The sequence below is a fragment of the Dryobates pubescens genome, chromosome 6 (genome assembly GCF_014839835.1).
Source record: "Dryobates pubescens isolate bDryPub1 chromosome 6, bDryPub1.pri, whole genome shotgun sequence".
Classification (NCBI taxonomy): Eukaryota; Metazoa; Chordata; class Aves; order Piciformes; family Picidae; genus Dryobates; species Dryobates pubescens.
The window spans coordinates 20,657,872-20,674,530 of record NC_071617.1 but is presented as its reverse complement, the minus strand read 5'-3'; the positions used below and the strand labels follow the sequence as shown (position 1 = coordinate 20,674,530).

General features: G+C 44.5%; 1 protein-coding gene across 1 annotated transcript in view; it reads left to right on the top strand.

The window, feature by feature from the left end:
* The first annotated feature begins 15,202 nt into the window (after positions 1 to 15,202).
* AKAP12 (A-kinase anchoring protein 12) overlaps positions 15,203 to 16,659 on the top strand; it is a 34,324-nt gene continuing 32,867 nt past the window's right edge. The window contains exon 1 of the mRNA XM_054162706.1: positions 15,203 to 15,463. Coding sequence (XP_054018681.1) covers positions 15,323 to 15,463 — 141 coding nt within the window. The 5' untranslated portion in view covers positions 15,203 to 15,322. The remainder of the gene's footprint in view (positions 15,464 to 16,659) is intronic.

Sequence of the window (16,659 nt, the reverse complement as noted above, 5' to 3'; positions counted from 1 at the left end):
AAGAACATGAGAAATCCATAGGGTCTTCTCACAGAAAAACATTCTTCTAGCATTTAATTTGGAAATGCTGAACCCTTTGCTTTCAGAATGTATTTTAAAAATGGTTAAGTCCTACTGTTTAAAAATGTTGTTAAATACTGGTGATCTGACCTATACATACTCCAATACAGACAAGACAATGTATCCTTTCTCTTGGTGTACCAGTTTCTTATTTCCCTGAAATATGAAGGTATTAAAAAATTGAGTCTTCTTCCCCTCACCCCACCCCAATCGCTAATAACATTTCAGACAATCTCTGTTCAACTTTCCTGAAGAGAATTAGTTTGGGTTGTTTCAGGTTTTTTGTGAACTACAGGTGATTATATTGACAAGCTATAAGCTTAACATTTCCAGCTTCACAAGATGGTCACACTTTGCACAGAATGCCAGATTTATCTCATGTAATTCATATTTCAGATATCTTCAAACATCACCCCTGTTTTGGTTAAGCTATTGACACACACAATGCTTTTCTGCATTTCTGGACTGTAGCATCACATTCCTGAGAGAAGATGCCAGATTAAAAAGTCCATTTAAAAAACCACTTTATATTATTTAACTATTACAAGTGAAATAATATGACAGTTTAATTGCTATTTCATAGTACTCCGTATATCCTTTTTGTATTTTGCCTAGACTATGTAAACAGACATCAGTTTAATTTTTATCTGTAGCTGAACTTCACTGCCAGTTCTGCCTCCCTTGCCTCAACGCTTTATTTCAGTGTGAGCATTTGCAAGCACAACAAAGGTTGGTAAAACCTAAACAAACAGAATTAAGTAATAATTAAAAACAAAAACAAAACCAACAAAACTAACCTACTAAAAGTAAATCATTTTTTCCAAATCTCATACTGACATTACATTTTATGTGGCACTTCCTTACAATGTTTGACTACACAAGACAGTAAGATTGGTAAGAAAGCTCTCAGAAACCAATTGTCACTCAAAGAAAACTATGCAGAGCAATATTTATTCTGTGTTCAGAGCTTAATATTTCACTTTAGCTTCTGTAACAATTGAATCAGAGCCTATGAATGGTTGTTTCTCTGAAAAAATGGGTGGCATTATAAAATCAGAGCTCCTCCAGACACTAAACTAATCCTTGCATTGAAGACTAACTGCATCTGTAGTAACCCCATATTATCTCATGTCTCTGCTGTCTCCAGAGATCTCATCCCACAGAATTGGAAATATTTTAAAATATATAAATTGAGTTGTTTATAATGACTAGAGACAATAAATATAATGAGCCCAACGATTTAACAGGATTAAGATTACTTTTGCAGAAACCCAAATGAATAATGACTTTTACTCACATTATGCATTTGTAGCAGAATATTATAATTTGCTGGAATTCTTCTTGGCTGCACATTTTTATCTAATGGAATGCTCCAAAATATTTCCTCCCTGGATACCATGGAGCACTACAAGAAGACATTACACTGTAACAAAGGATGCCCTATGAAAATTGGGGTACTCAACTGTTTAGTCTTTCTCCATTTTACTTGCATCAGGTTTCAATAGCCAATAAGCAAATTATTGATCTACTCCATATGCTCAAGCACACAGCTGTGGGTTCTCCTGTTGAGTCTAGATGCTGGGGAACCAGTGCAAACTGAATAAACATTTACTGAACTTGCCCTGCTTTCCATCTTGCATAACCCAGTGGCTGAAAAAGGGATATAAAAATAAACATTTATATTAACCCATCCATTAGCTTCTCTCACCTAAGCAATTTCACTAGCTATATTCTAGTTGTTAAACAGCAGAGCAAGGATATGTCTAATAGTCAGGTTCTTGGAATATGTGCTTTCAAGCAGAAAATTTTGTAGTAATACATATATATATACACACACACACACATATAAAGAACCTTTATTCTTTAAAAACCTCCTCCTAAACCGTATTAGGTTCTGATGAAGGGTAAACAAATGCCCCTGATACAGGAAACCTTGCAAGGGAAACATTGTAGAACAATGTTTGGACTCAGAATATGATGACACCACTGAAAGTAAAACCCGCAAAGAGAACATAATTTTCTCTTCACAATTTGACAAGACCTTGTGTACCATGTTAGCAACACAATGTTCTCTCAGTCTGGATAAGAAAATCATGTGTGATTCACAAAGAAACATTTTGAGCATAGCTGTGCTCGTTAGTCTACATATTTATGGATCTGTCAACTCTTTCACTGTAAACATAACACTGGGGATGAAACAGTGCTGCAGAATAAAACATCACCAACAAGCATCACAGGCAGGACTTCCTCTTTTTTCTAAAACTGTTTTAGTTATTTTTTTATCATTATTTTTAGGTTATGGAAGAAGGGAAAAGAGCAAATTAAGATACTCAAAAATATCTCAATGGCATTCAGTTTCTATGATCAAAGTTAATATAAGGTATATTTAATAACAGGTTTCTTCGTGACACAGACCAGCATCTTTTGGAAAATGCATCTGAAATGGTTTTATTGAGGCTGAGGCTCAGATTAGTCTTCAAGTATGTGCTTGAGAAAGGAGTCCATGAAGCATAAGTGGGTTTTGGAGGACAGGTAGGATACTTTTCGGAAGCCTGGGATTAAGCGTAACAGCATCTTTGGAATATCCTAATTAAGACCAGTTGCTGTTAGTCAGTGGGTGAGAGACATAAGTTAGAGTCCCCTTCTATAAACATTTTTCCTGGCAGCAAATCCAGCGAACCCACCCTGACCATCTCTCTGCTGGATGTCTTTCCATTCCCATGCTCCACCACCCCATCAGTCCTATTTTGACAGGGAAACTGCATATTTTCCCTAATGCAGATGGCCTCGGGGATGCACTTTGCATCACAACCCCACCAGCTGAGGAGGAGCAGCAAATGGAGACGTGGAGGGCAGGCAGACAGACTGGGGAAGAGCCGATGCACCAGAGCGTTGCTGCAGAGAAGTGTAACTTCTAAGTACAGCCTGAAACTGATGAAGACTTTTCTACTGCCTTTCTCTACAGATCTTAGCAGGCTCCAGGGCAGATCCCTGGCCTCCTGCAGAAATGGACAGCATGCTGCACAGTCACCATAGGGCATGGAGGGATTATTTTAGGTAGCTGAAATGTTTCAATCACTGGAGGTCTTTATGAACAGAGCAGATGAGCAGCAGTCAATACTATCTCAGTTACAGCTGATCCTTCCCTGGGCCAAAGAGGCACAACTGATGATTTAATATAATTTTTTTTAATCTATTCCCATGGTTTAAGCAGGGCTGTATTTCAACTGGAGCTGCAAATCACATCCTCATTAACTAACACTGTGTAGAGTTAACTATCATATGTATCTCTCAGTCAGTGGTTTGCATTTACTCTTTCATGCAGTATTATCCTACATCTACAAAGTTATCAGATAACTACAATTCTCTTATATTATTAAAAAATTCAGTTCTTTTAAAATCTAGGGGCACTGCTTCCCCCCATAAAGTTTCCCAGAGCTCAAAAGCAAATAAAAAAGCATAGCTGAGTGCAACACAGGAATCAGATGCTCCCGACCCTCACAAGGGGAGAAACACAGTCAGTATTGAAAGTGACAGCAATGCTGTATTTAATCCTGTGCTGAAGAACATAAGCACAAAAGAGAGGAATCCTTTCCCCAGCACCACCCTATCAACACAGAATTTCTGCCTTTGCACCAATATCCACTCATGGAAAAAGTATTCTTAGAGCTGATGGATGGAAAGCACACAGCAGCTATGTGAAGGTAATTAACTCCTGCAGCATTTCTGACCCTCAGAAGGGAAAAGACCTCTTGCCTGTGCCTTTCGAGGAATCTGCTTTGGGCAGCCTTGCATTGCCTTTTGGAGTGACATACACACCCCATTTGCTTGAAAGGGATCAGATAATCATGTGATAAACCTCTTGGGACAGAGAAGCAATCTGACTTTCTGTTTGATGCTGCAGTGTGAATGTCTAGACAGAACAAAAATAATATTACTAATCAGCTGGTTTACACCCACATCTCACATTACTTTTATGTATGGTAGATAGTCACATTATTACATGCTTTGGGGTTAATGGCCAAAGGATTTGAAATTAACATGCAAAGTACTTTAATCAGATTTAGTGATCACTGATTGAAGTGACAAAATCATAACAGTAGATGGAGGGGGGCTAAAATCTTAGAAGACAGTATCACTTCCTCTGTTGCCAGGTTTCTTTCCTGATACCACAAAAACACAGTCTGTGGTATTTTCCAAATATATTTCTTAGTTTTGGAAATCAGATTTAAAATACACAGTGAAGGAGATAAAAAAATAGGAGCAATGCTTTATTTCTCAAGAAATCTGTCAGCCACTACACAACAAAGCCTAGCAAAAAACCATAACCTATGAAATAGAAGCAATTTCATAAGCATTTATAATGAAATCTTTTCTGTTATAATAATCCAGTATTGAACAGTATCAGTGTCACACCACTGAGCCAGAGAAATTTAGTCTGATCCAGAAGGACAGTGCTTCTGTTCTTGTCACTTCTGACCTCCAAATCAGAAGCTGACAGAGAGGTTGGCCCTAACCTATAATTTCCATCACACCAGTTGATGCCTGTGTAAAGGTCTGTGGGTGGGCTCACAGTTGCACAGAGGCTTGCATTTGCAGGGCTCAGCCCATGCAGCCCATTATGGAGGCCCTGCTGACATTTGAAAATGTACAAGAGGAAAACTCCCATGCAAAGCATACCTCATCATCTCCAACTTTATGGTGTGCCTAGCACTTCATACTTGGAAAAAAAAAATGCTTTAAAAAAGCAGTTTTTCTCTAAAACTAAATCACCCACTTCAATATAGGCTGAGTAGCTTCACCATGGAGAAAAGACCACTGATGACTAGAGAATGCACTACGTTTCTGGCCTCCAACTAGAGGGTCAACTCAGACCTGTGGTGGTGCCACAGGAGGGGGACTGTCCTGGGCTCCTAGAGCTGTGAGCACCTTGGCAGCCAGGCAGCCTGGAAAATGAGCAGCAGGAGACCTTCTGGCCCTTCAGTGGCCTTGCATGTTGTATGTGCACCTGTTTGTGAAGAGCTGCTGCTGAGAAACACCTGCCAGGCACAGACCACATCTCTAATGTAAGATATGATTGCCCTGGGAATGCTCCTATCTACAACCAGCTTTTCTGGGAGCAGATTTAGGTCAGTACTGACTACTTTTGAGAGGAAACATTGGTAAATTCCATTTGAGTTTTGTTATGATGTAGTGGCCATGTTAACTGTTTGTACCCTTAATGCAGAAGCTTGCAGGTTGCCAGATACAGTGGCCAAAGAAATTTATGCCTTATGTTTCTTAAACAAGGACAGATCTGAAATTCAGGACAGTTAGGCACAACAACTGATTTTAAGCCTTGCCAGAATGTTCATATTGTGCTGGAAAGATGTTTTTAACATAATGCCACCATCACAGGATTATACTCAAAACCTGTACTGCCAAATGGCAGAGGGGATTTAAAACTTCTAATTAAAAAATTAAATAAGCTACAGAGTAGCACCCATGCTGGTATGAAGTCTTGCTTACCTCAGAGATGCTGTCATGTTTGGAGCACGCAGCACTTCTCTGCAGAAGAGATACAGCTCTGAGACTTCTCTAGTCCCCAAGTCACCCCCTTCTTTGCAGCCACAGATGGAAATTATTTACAAATCATTCAAACACCAGAGTCCTCCTCCACCTCCCAGACTGAGCTTTCACCAGCCAGCACCTGCTCCCCACAGGGCCAGAGAAACATAGCTGATGCTCCTCTCCACAGCTTGGCAGACATGCATCTGCCTTTGAGTGTGAATCTATGTGTTTTGAGGGGCCTTGATTCCCTCTAGGATAAACACTGGGCACTCTGACTGATAGTCCCTGGAAGGATATCTTGAAGTTGTTAATTGCATTTTTAGAAGACTTACCATCTTTAACAAGATGAGTATCTTCAGCTTGTCTTATCTTGTAGCCAGAGTCAGGCCAGATAAAGAGGGACTCGGTTTTGTCAGCAGTATCTCCACCCCCTCCCCACCACCACACATGGGCACACACTGAGTGGGGAGTCAGCCCACCCATCTGATGAAGGCCTATGGGCACACAGGTGGACAACAGGCAACAACTCCTGATTTGTCCAGAAAGTGCCCATTGATACAACATCAGCACAGGTTAAACCTCTTGTGATTATTTTGCATTCATTTTTCAAACCAAACACTGTAGTTTAAAAAAACCCCAAATGCCTCTTTTTTCCTTATTGCTGCCCCTGGGCTCCCACTGATTTTTCTTACCTCTCTCCTACCTGCTCTCTGCTTCTTCTGCTTTGGAATCCTTAAGCATCATTCCCATGCCCCTGCTTTCTTCCACTTCTGACTCCTTTGCCTCTTCTTAGCTTCCTCCTCTTAATTTCCTCTTCCTTGTCCATTTGTTAGATGCAGAAAGATTGATTTCCAGCTGAGTGAGGCATCCCACACAGGGAATGTCAACCAGGAACACTTCTTCTGAATTATCCTGAGTAGCTGCTCTCACTGCTGTGGATTATCACTCTGGCAAAGAAAAAAAAAGGGTGCAAGTTCAGTCTGTGACATGTGATACGATATACAGGAAATGGCCAAATGGAAAACTCTGGCTAACATTGAGATGGTCTAGTATAGTCTCCTGTGCTGACAAGTACTGTCTTCTTCCTTTCTTGGTACTGTACATCTTCTCCAAACATTTTTCTCTTATGTTCCCTATATGCTCTAAAATACTTTAAATAAAATTGCTTCTCCATTGCTTTCACATTGTGTTTCCTCAGCACTGTGTTATTCAGATCTGTACTAGAAAAAAAACCTCTCACTGTTCTGCATTGTGTCATCCAATTACTAATTCTGGTGGAGCTAGACATTTTTGTAAACATGACTGGACTAGGGATGCTGTGCTTTGTCCAGGCTTCTTCATGACCTCTGGCTTCCTGCTTATTGTATGTGCCTCAGTGTTATCATATCAGGATGTTCAGACTTTCATTTCTTACATTTCATTTGCGAAAAATGGAGTGTTAAAAGACAAGGGGGAAATATAGTATTATTATTCTCATCCTTTCCCTACCTCTCTGTTTTTCCTGATGCCTAGCTTCCATGCAGCTGTTGAACATTTAAGAAAAACATATCTCCCACTGAGTAAATTTCCTACAAATGTGAACTGAGCTTCAGGCGAAAGGACATGTGAGTCCTGAGGTCAATCCTGAAATCAAGCCCTCACTTGGCTGTACATAATTCTGCTGTTGTGTTTTAAGGCTAATTTAGAAAGAAAAAAAAATTACATATTTCCCACAAACAGAAGAAAAAAAAAACCACACCACCCAAATGCTGGTGATAATAAGATGATCATATGATCTTTCAAATCTTGCTATGTTTTTCTGGTACTTTCAGTCATGCTTTTTGAGTCTGATGCTCAGATTCAAACAGAGAGGGGGAGGATGCAGGATTATGGAGAGAAGATGACCCACTGGTGCAGACTGGAGTTAATACTGGAAGGCCCCTGTGCACCCCACATCACTGGTTAGAGAAGACTGAACTTTTCTTTCCTCTTAAAAATGATGGAGATACACCCCCTTGTTCACCAGGGAGTAGTATTTCTGTCAGATATGAAGGCGGCTTCTAATCTGCTCTGACCTTGGTGAGAAATTCAAATCCAAATGTAGTAATATTGAAGCGCACAGGTCAGCCTGAAGAATTTGAAGTGGGAGAGGTTTCCTTGACCTCTTTTTGTCTTTCTCTCCTTCTTACACTTGAAATCTTATCAAGGATCATTTCAAGTGCAGTGGCAGCCTGGCCACCCATAGAAATGACACCAGCTGTGTCCATTGTCCTTGCTGTTTCAACAGAGTGGAACTTACTGGGCTGACCAACTATGCACTGCTATTCTTATAAATTCTTTAAGGTGGAGAGAGAAAAGTGTTAAAACTGCAGAAATTGATCTAAATTTTACATCTGTACAAGATGCCTTACAGAAAGGCTCCTGCCTCCACCCGAGATGCTCTGTATTTTCTGTTTTCCAAGACCCACATGAAAGCTGTAGATCTCACCACGGCAGAAGGCTGACACCTGTCATGTGTGTTAGCACCCTCTTCTACAACGACTAAGACAATACCTGGACCACAGAAATGATCTATGCTTGCTCTACCACTCACTTTCTTCCCATATCAGCAATATCTCTTTTATGTGCCTTGACAATAAAGGAGCTAAAAAATGCTTTGAGCTTAAGTCCCAGTTCAAGAATGACTTAGAAGTCTGAAAGATGATTGTTATCTTCCCGGCTATCATTCTCCTGGTTATTTTTCTGGAAGTGGGCTTATCATGCTGGCAGAAGGTTAAAAGCTTCTGATTAAAAGTTTGGGTGCTGCTTTGTACTCTTGTCAGTCAAGCAACCAGCCTAAAATGCCTATTGATGCCTCATGACAAAAATTATAAATTATAAATGACTACAGCTATTTATTGTTTGCATCACTGCAGAAACAGGCACATTAAGTCACAGACAGACCCCTGTATATTTGGCATTATATCAGGCAGGCAGAACAAAAGCACTTTCCTTGCATCAGACTATTTACAATCTCATTACAAAGCAACGGAAACAGTAGATCTCACGGCTTCCCCCAATTCAGTGGCCACACACACCAGTCCAGGAAAAGGAGGAGGCGTTGCCCACCCAGGGACCACTCGATGGCCCTGCATCCCCAGGCACGGGGGCTCCCCAGTGAAACTGGGCCACTGATGGGGACACAGGAACTCTCTGTGCCTGGAGCCCCCCTGCCAGCCTGGGGCTGACTGAAACCATGCAGGCAGGGGGTAAGGGCAAAGGGGTAGCTCTCAGGGGTGAAACCCAATGTTTCCACAATAGATACAGACAGGCCAGTGCAGGAATAGAGGAAAGCAAAGAAATAATGTTGCTGAATAATCAGTAATCATAGGTCAGCCACATTGCTACTTAACTGCTGTCCCATTTTCTGTAGATGACACGTCAAAGGCATGATTTAATGAAGGTTTTGAAGGACGTTGCCTCCAGGCATCAGGAGCAGCATAAGGCAAAGCACAGAGGCTCCTGTTTGAAAATCTCAAAAGCAAATGAAGGAGGTGGGTAGCTGTGACCATCATCAATACTGAAAGACAAGTTATAAATATGGTGGGGTTAGATAAGGAAGCCGAAGACAAATAAATCATGCTTGATGGAGGGCCAGGGGAATGCTGCAAAGAGACAGGTCATGGTAACGGACTAGGGAATTACCTTTGCAGTAGCATCCTGGGTGGGCACTAGCAGAGTAGGATGATGCGTGCTCAGGCCACAGGAACACCATGATAGTACTAAGACACAATTCTTGTAGTTTCGGTATTTCCTTTGAAATTTGTCTTCCTGCTCCATTTATTGGTGGTGTGATCCAGAAAATATTTTGCCATTTCCTACTCACAGCTGTAGAGGTTTCTCAGATTGATTGACCCTGCTCAGGAGTGCATCATGGAAGGAGGGATTACATGGCCTATGCAGCTTTCACACAGCAAATGCCTCCTGGCTTGGCACCAAGCCCAAAACATTACAAGAAACTGCCAGGGTGGCTGTTATTCTAGGGCAGAGGAGGCATGCACAGAGCAGCTTCACATTCTGCTTCCCATTTATGAGACAGGGCTCCTAAGAGGGGACGTGGCTGTCCAGCTGGTGGGCAGAGCCAAATGCCTGTTGGAGCTGCAACAGTGGTCTTCACCCAGGGAGGTATAGCCTAATCATGGCACAAACCCTGTGGGAGGGGAGTTGGGAAAACACAGGCAGTAAACTGCTGGTGCTCCTGGCAAAGGATGAGCATCTTGGGGTGGGTGATACCCAAACTTGCAGTACCTCAGCAGCAGAAACTGGTGATCTGTCACCCTCACAGTAGAGAAGTTTTTTTTCTGATGTTGAGGTGGAACTTCCTGTGTTCCAGTTTGTATCTGTTGTATCTTGTCCTGACACAGGGCACCACTGAAAAGTGACCAGCCCCTTCTTCTTGATACTCGTCCTTCAGATATTTGTTAACATTTGTAAGATCCCCTTTCAGTATTCTCAGTCCCGAACTGAAGGGATTTCCTCTTGAAGACAAAAGAGTCTCATTCACCTGCTACTGGGATAATGGGCTAATGGCATTATAAGGACCTTCTGTGTCTTTTTATCTCTCCTTTGGGCATTCCTTCCTTGAGGAGGAATTTCCTCAGAGCAGTGCCTGAAGGGCTTTTTGGATGATATGCATTTATCTGTGCAGCAGATAAAAGCCCTGCAGCAGAGGTCATGTTCTTCCATTTTTGCCAGTTTCTCTAAGCTTGCCTGTAAGCTGGTGTCCACACTGATGATCTACTGTCCTTGCCCCTGCACACCATGTTATTTATTCTCCTATTACACTGCATGGCTACCAAACTAATAACATGAAATTAAACTACAGTCTGGGTATAGTTTTTCCCACCTCAGTGGAACAGCAGACAACATCATTATAGAGGAATGATGAGTTTCCTCCTTCTCTGAAAAGTCATATAGCATACTTCTGATTTTCTTCTATAAACTTTTTTTTTTTTTCCCTACTGAAGAAAGTATTTTCTGCTACTGTATTTTTCCATCTTGAACACCAAAATATTGCTTCCTGGAAACACCAATATTTTGCTATGGACATATTAGACGGTGTCCAGCAACCACAGCTCTTACAGGGCTGAGAGTGTTATCTGGGCAGTGACCAGGCCATGCTGGGCATCTCTACAACTAAACTCCCAATGGAATGGAGTCTTGCCATCTCTTGCCTTGTTCCATGCCCCCCTATAGAACTGCCCAAGGGGCTTAATATATTTGTCCAACACCCCTTGCAAAGAGATGGATAAGTGAGAAGAGAAACTATACTACAGGCTGGGTCTGCCACTCCTGAAATATATCTGGCATGTCCAACAGTGATACCTGTGTCTTGCAGTAATGTGCAGCTATGCACTGATGACATCATTGTTATTCAAATGTATGGCCTTTAGAGAAATAATTGTCAAATTTGACAATTTCTGACTAAAAGTCAATTTCTTCTCCTATATTGTTATTTTCTAAATTGCACAGATGTTTGTCTTTATCTGTGACTAGGTCTTTTCTGATCCAGGTCACCTCTGTGATGCAAACATATTAGATTTTAAGGTTAGGTTTGGTTTGGTTTGGTTTGGTTTGGTTTGGTTTATCAGTGTGATTTTTCTGGGGTGTGTTAGCTCCTGGGAAGTAAAGAAAGGGTTTTCTCCTAGCTAAATTTGTAAAATTTATTCCTTTCTCATTGTTTCTTTCTATGACCCTATCACTGCTGCTTGCAAGCAAACTGTTTTTACACAGCTATTTTTGAAGTTTTCTTCATTTTACACTCATCAGTATTTTGTTAGGCTGATACATATTGGCTCCTTAGGCATACACAGTTATTTCTAACAGTGTCCTGGGATTTCCTATCATGCCTGGACAAAGGAGAGGAGAAAAAAGCTGAAGATAGCTGGGAAATACAGCTGAGGCGAAGTCTGACATTCCCTATCCAGATCTGAGGTATGTTCTTGAGAGCTTCCCATTTCAAGAACACTTACATGTTTCCAGTCAGCTTTTATGCCAAAAATATCCCAATGAGGCTCCACTGCTGATAAAAGCACCAGGAGCATTCTTGTAAACAGGGCTACAGGCAGCTGCCAGTGCTCCCTGTTGCCGTCTTGCACAAACCTGTTAATAGTTGGGCTGGATCAGATATGGGGAGCCCCTGTCATGCAGGCTGGGCAGGTGGCCCTGCTCCCCATCAGATGCTGGGCATCAGCCCTCTCAAGCCCACCTTCCTGCCAATACTCTGGCTATCCCACTGATCCTCAGGCACATCTGGAGCAGATGGCAGCAGCAAAGCTTGTATTCACTTGCAGGGACCAACAGAGTCAAGGCTGCAAGGACCGGATGGGGAATATCATGAATCGGGCAGAAGACAACAGAAAAAAGTTCACCAGCACCAACACATGGAGTTCATATCTTCTTTACAAATGCATCAGAACCAGATACATCAAAAGCTTTTGGAAAAGCAGGAATTTTTAAAGGTAAGTAAATTAAGCCTTGTCCACTGACTCTGCATTTTAAATCTCATTATGAAAGTTATTCAGATTTCAAACAAGTCATAGGCTAGCTGCAATGCTAAAAGATTGTCCTGCCATTCAGAAGGTCTGTGCTTGGACCTCTTAGTAGGAGTTTCACTGGAAATAGGTCTAGATAGCATGCCAGTAGAGTTTTGATTATTATCTTTTTGGCTTCCTTGTTTTCATCCTAAAAAGTGTGCATGCATGCTCCTGTCAATAGCTTGAATGCTACTGCCTCAGTGCCAACACTTGGCGAGATAGGAAGAGGATCATCTGAAGCATATGTGATTCCACTTCAGTGGAAAAGCTGTCAAGAGAAACAGGCTTTGTGCCTGAAAAATACTTTGATACAGCAAGAGACAGTTGCAGCTTTCAGGGCAAAGGTCTGGACAATAGCCACTCTAGCACACACGCAGACAATAGAGAAACACAGGCTAACACATGCCAGAGTCAGACCTGCCATTCATCACGGGGTACAGAGCATCGTGAAAGGCTAAAAGTGAACCCACCAGCCTCTGGGCAAGAGCAGAGATATTGGATATCTCTCTTAAAGTCCCTATATTTACTCCAGGAAAGTAAACGAAAGTAAATAAATAAATACAAAATTAAAAAAGAGGAGCTGTGCCCATACTAGGGGTTGAACAGGGATGAGACACTGGCCTGTGGCTGCCCATGCCAAGTTTGCAGAGATGTGATGGTTTGGAGCAGAGAGAAATTTAATGTGGGCACACAAGCTACGCTGCACTGCTCAGCCTTAACCCAGAAAACAGTCCCCAGACATTTTATTTCACTATAGAGATGCAGCCAGAGTTCCAGCAGAAAGAAATAAATCTGTATTCAGAAAATGACCAGTGGATGGGTGTTGAGAGGGGTTTCACTCATTCAGCTGCAGAGTGTGCTGATGTGCTCTGAGACCACTGGGCATGAAGCAGGTGGTGCCAGGAGTGAGCAAAAGGACTGAAAAGCAAGTTCAGTGGGACGAAGGAGGCTGCTGCAAAGAAAACTTCTTTCAAATAATGCATTTTGTGGTCAATAAGCACTGAAAAGAGAAATTATATGTCACAGACCTTGTATGTTACATTTCCCTTCTTGAGAAACTCCCCAGCAAAATCCTGGTCTCCCCTTGTGCCACATGTGCCATTCCTGGCTGCTTCATGTGCTACTGAGCCCCATGGCTGGCTTCCCCTCACCAAAACCCAGGTGATCTCTATGTCTGCACCCAGGGTCCAGGCTAAAGGGGAACCCAAGACGGCCCTGCAGCAGCCATGCTGGCCTCCTCAGTCAGCAGATCCCAGAATGGAGCTGCTGAAAGCATAGAGAAAGGCAGGTTTAGTGGGGAGTGGAGGTGATGCTAGCTCTTCCTTTACTGGACACATTGGCATTGGAGGATGACACTTGAAAAGACTGGGAAAGGGCTCATCACTTCTCACTCCCCTGCTGTGGGTGCTGGCTGATAGGTGATTCAGGAGCATTAGGTGGCTGTGGGGAAATCCATCTACAGACACTCAGACAGTGCTGAAAGTGTAGACCCTTCTTCCTGGAGCTGTGAGGCACCTCAAGTTCTCTGCGTATGGCCTGAAAGGCTGTCTGGAGGCCAGTGTGTTTTAGATACTGCTCTTGCACGGAGGACCTGAGTGCTCCAGCCTGGCAAAGCCTAGGGTTAACAACTACTTGTCATGCATTTCATTTCCACCTCCCTGAACCAGGTGACCACACAACTGATTTTCACTCCCTTCTTACTTTTGCTGCACTCCTGTAAAACAAATGCCTCACTGCTAACTTCCTGGCGATGAGGAAGAAATAATGAAATACAACATCTGTGAGGTAGGTAAGTTACTTTAGGACAACATGCTCCTGCTCTGACACACACACATATATAAGCCAAAAAGCTGATCTAAAAATGAGCTAGGGTAGGTAGAAAGAGGGAAATGTTGATTCCACCTATGTGATCCACAACAGCAGTTTTGTTCTGGGGAATGCCAAAAACTCTGGTAGGTTCTTGCATTAAAGGGAGTTGCTGCAGGGGATTTTTCAGGGGGAAAAAATGACCAGTGGGCAGAGATCAGACAATTTGTAGAGTGGATTTTTGAGAGAATGCTTTTTTAGAGAATGAAACGGTGTTTTGGTGGGCAAGGACTGGTTTAAATGTTCTAAAGAAAATTTTATATGATTCTATACTATGTGCTCTCCAAGTAACACCTTATTTTAACCACACACTCCATTGGGGATGGATAGATTTACATGCTTAGAAAAAAATAAATTAATTCATATTTGCAGTGAATGGATCTGTTTGGTACCCATTTGGTGCATTGTGGCTGGTTAATTTTAACATATGTGCTATTTCCTTGCTGATACTTTTGGAAAATATTGGGTAAGCACATCCATATGTATACATTTGTCCTGCTTTTGTGGCATGGGAAAAGAAGCATTGTGTGTTCAGGGCTAGGAGAGAAACTACCGTGTTTTTTCCTTTGCATATTTATGCTATGTAAAAAGACATGAATGGAAGAGAACCTGTGCCGCGTGACACACAAAAAAAGAAAAGAAATAAAAGAAAAAAAAGGCGGCTTTGTTGTTTGTTTCTCCAAAGTTGATTAAGACATAGAACCCTACTTTTCTGCATGAAGTTCTTCTCGCTGACAGGCCCAGCATGGCTGAGATGTGCAAGCACAGGGCGCTGAAAGCTTGGGGACTGCACCCTCGGCTCAGGAGCCGCAGAAGCCTCCGCGGGGGGCGCAGGTCGAGTGCGCGAGTGTGGTGGCGGGCAGCGGCTCGTCTCGGCCCCAGTCCTGGCGAACGCGGGGAAGGGTCTGAAATGCTGAGTCAGCGCCGCGGTGCCGCCGAAGAGAGCCAGGGACCGGGCCGCGCCCCCACCCCGGCAGTGCCCGGGAAGTGCGGGCGCTGCCCCCCTTGGCCGCTCCTTATCAGCCCGATTTGATGCTGCAAGGCGTGTCCGGGGCTCTGCTCATGTGATGGAGCAAGAGGCAGACGGGCGGGGGGACCAGGGGAGGAGGTGATTTTCCTCGCTGGCTCTCGCTCGCCCTTTTTTTTTTTTTCTTCTCCCCTTTCCCTCTTCTCCTCGCGCTCCCTAAAGGAGTTTGCGGAGACCCGGACTCCCTCATTCCGGCTGTGCTGCCGCCGTCCTCTGCCCTCCGCCAGCCCCTGCCCGCGGCTCCGCACGGCCGCGGGGCAGCGCCATGGGCGCCGGCAGTTCCGCCGAGCCGCCTGCCCCTCAGGACGGAGCCGGGGCCGCCACCGAGCCCCCCGGCACCCCCCCTGAGCCGCTGCAGGCAGAAGAGGCGGCGCGGGCGCCCCAGGCGCCAGCGGAGCCCGCCAAGGTAAGGCAGGGGCGGCGGGAAGCTGGGGTGGGGGGAGGACGGACGCTGGGCGGCGGCTCCCGCCGCACCCCCAGCCCGGGGAAACTTTCCCGCCGCGGCGGTGGGCACCTGCCGCGGCTGGCGGGCACCGCCTGGGCCAAGTCCGGAGCTGGGGCAAAGAGGCGGCCGCTGTGGTGCTGGGACTGCGCCATGGCCAGCGCCGCAGTCATAAAACTCCCGCCGTCGGCGGCAGCAGGGGCGGGGGGCGAGGGCGGCCCCAGGGGCGCCGTCGCTTTTGTTGCGGCCGCGTGTCGGGGGGAGAAGGGCCGCACCTACCCACGGCGGGGTCTGCGCCAAGAAATCTCCTGACTGCGGTCTTGCGGCGGGCTCGCAGTGCTGCCCAGGGCTCTCCGCAGCACCGCAGCCTTCTCCCCACACCCCCTGCCTTCCATCCTTCCATCCATCCTTCTTCATCCTTCCATTCATCCTTCCTCATCCTTCCTCATCCTTCCATCCATCCTTCCTCATCCCTCCATCCATCCTTCCTCATCCCTCCCGAGGATGCAGGTGGGAGGCGCATCGGGGCGCGGCCAGCCCGACGGTTTTACCGTTTCTACAGCTGGGCGTCGGCCTGGAAGTGCCCCGTCCCCCACTGTCCCGCATCCCCTCAGCCTCAGGCTCACCTGGACTGCAGCCCCGGCGCCGCGGGCAGGCGAGGACGGGGTCGTCAGTGGCCGCGTCGTGGGCTTGTAGCCGTGGCTTTCCTGCTCCCTGGTGTCATACCGCACAGTGGGGAAACGGGAGCGACTCGCTAACGCTCAGCCAGTAGGGAGTAAGGGAGCCCTAGGTATGTGTTATTTTTAATAAAGACGTTGAAGAATTGAAAGAAATTCTTTTCAAACATGTCTGGTGTTTAAAAATAGATTATGAATGAACCCATTTTATCCCTCTGGAATAGGCGCGTTTAGGGGATTCTGGGACTGAAAGGGAGGTTATGTGCATCTATGTGTTTACATAGTGTTGCTTGGCATTAGTTTGTTGGGAGAAAAATAATTCCACATTACACCAAGATCCTCTTCTTCAGGCTCTTCAGAGTTTGGGTCCTCAGAGCAGCGATACTCAGAAGTTTCTGTAGCTGGTGCGTGGGTGTATAGAGCTTGAGAGCTTGAGAACTGGTTATGACTTTGTTACTTTGACCTTGTGGTTCAGATTTAACT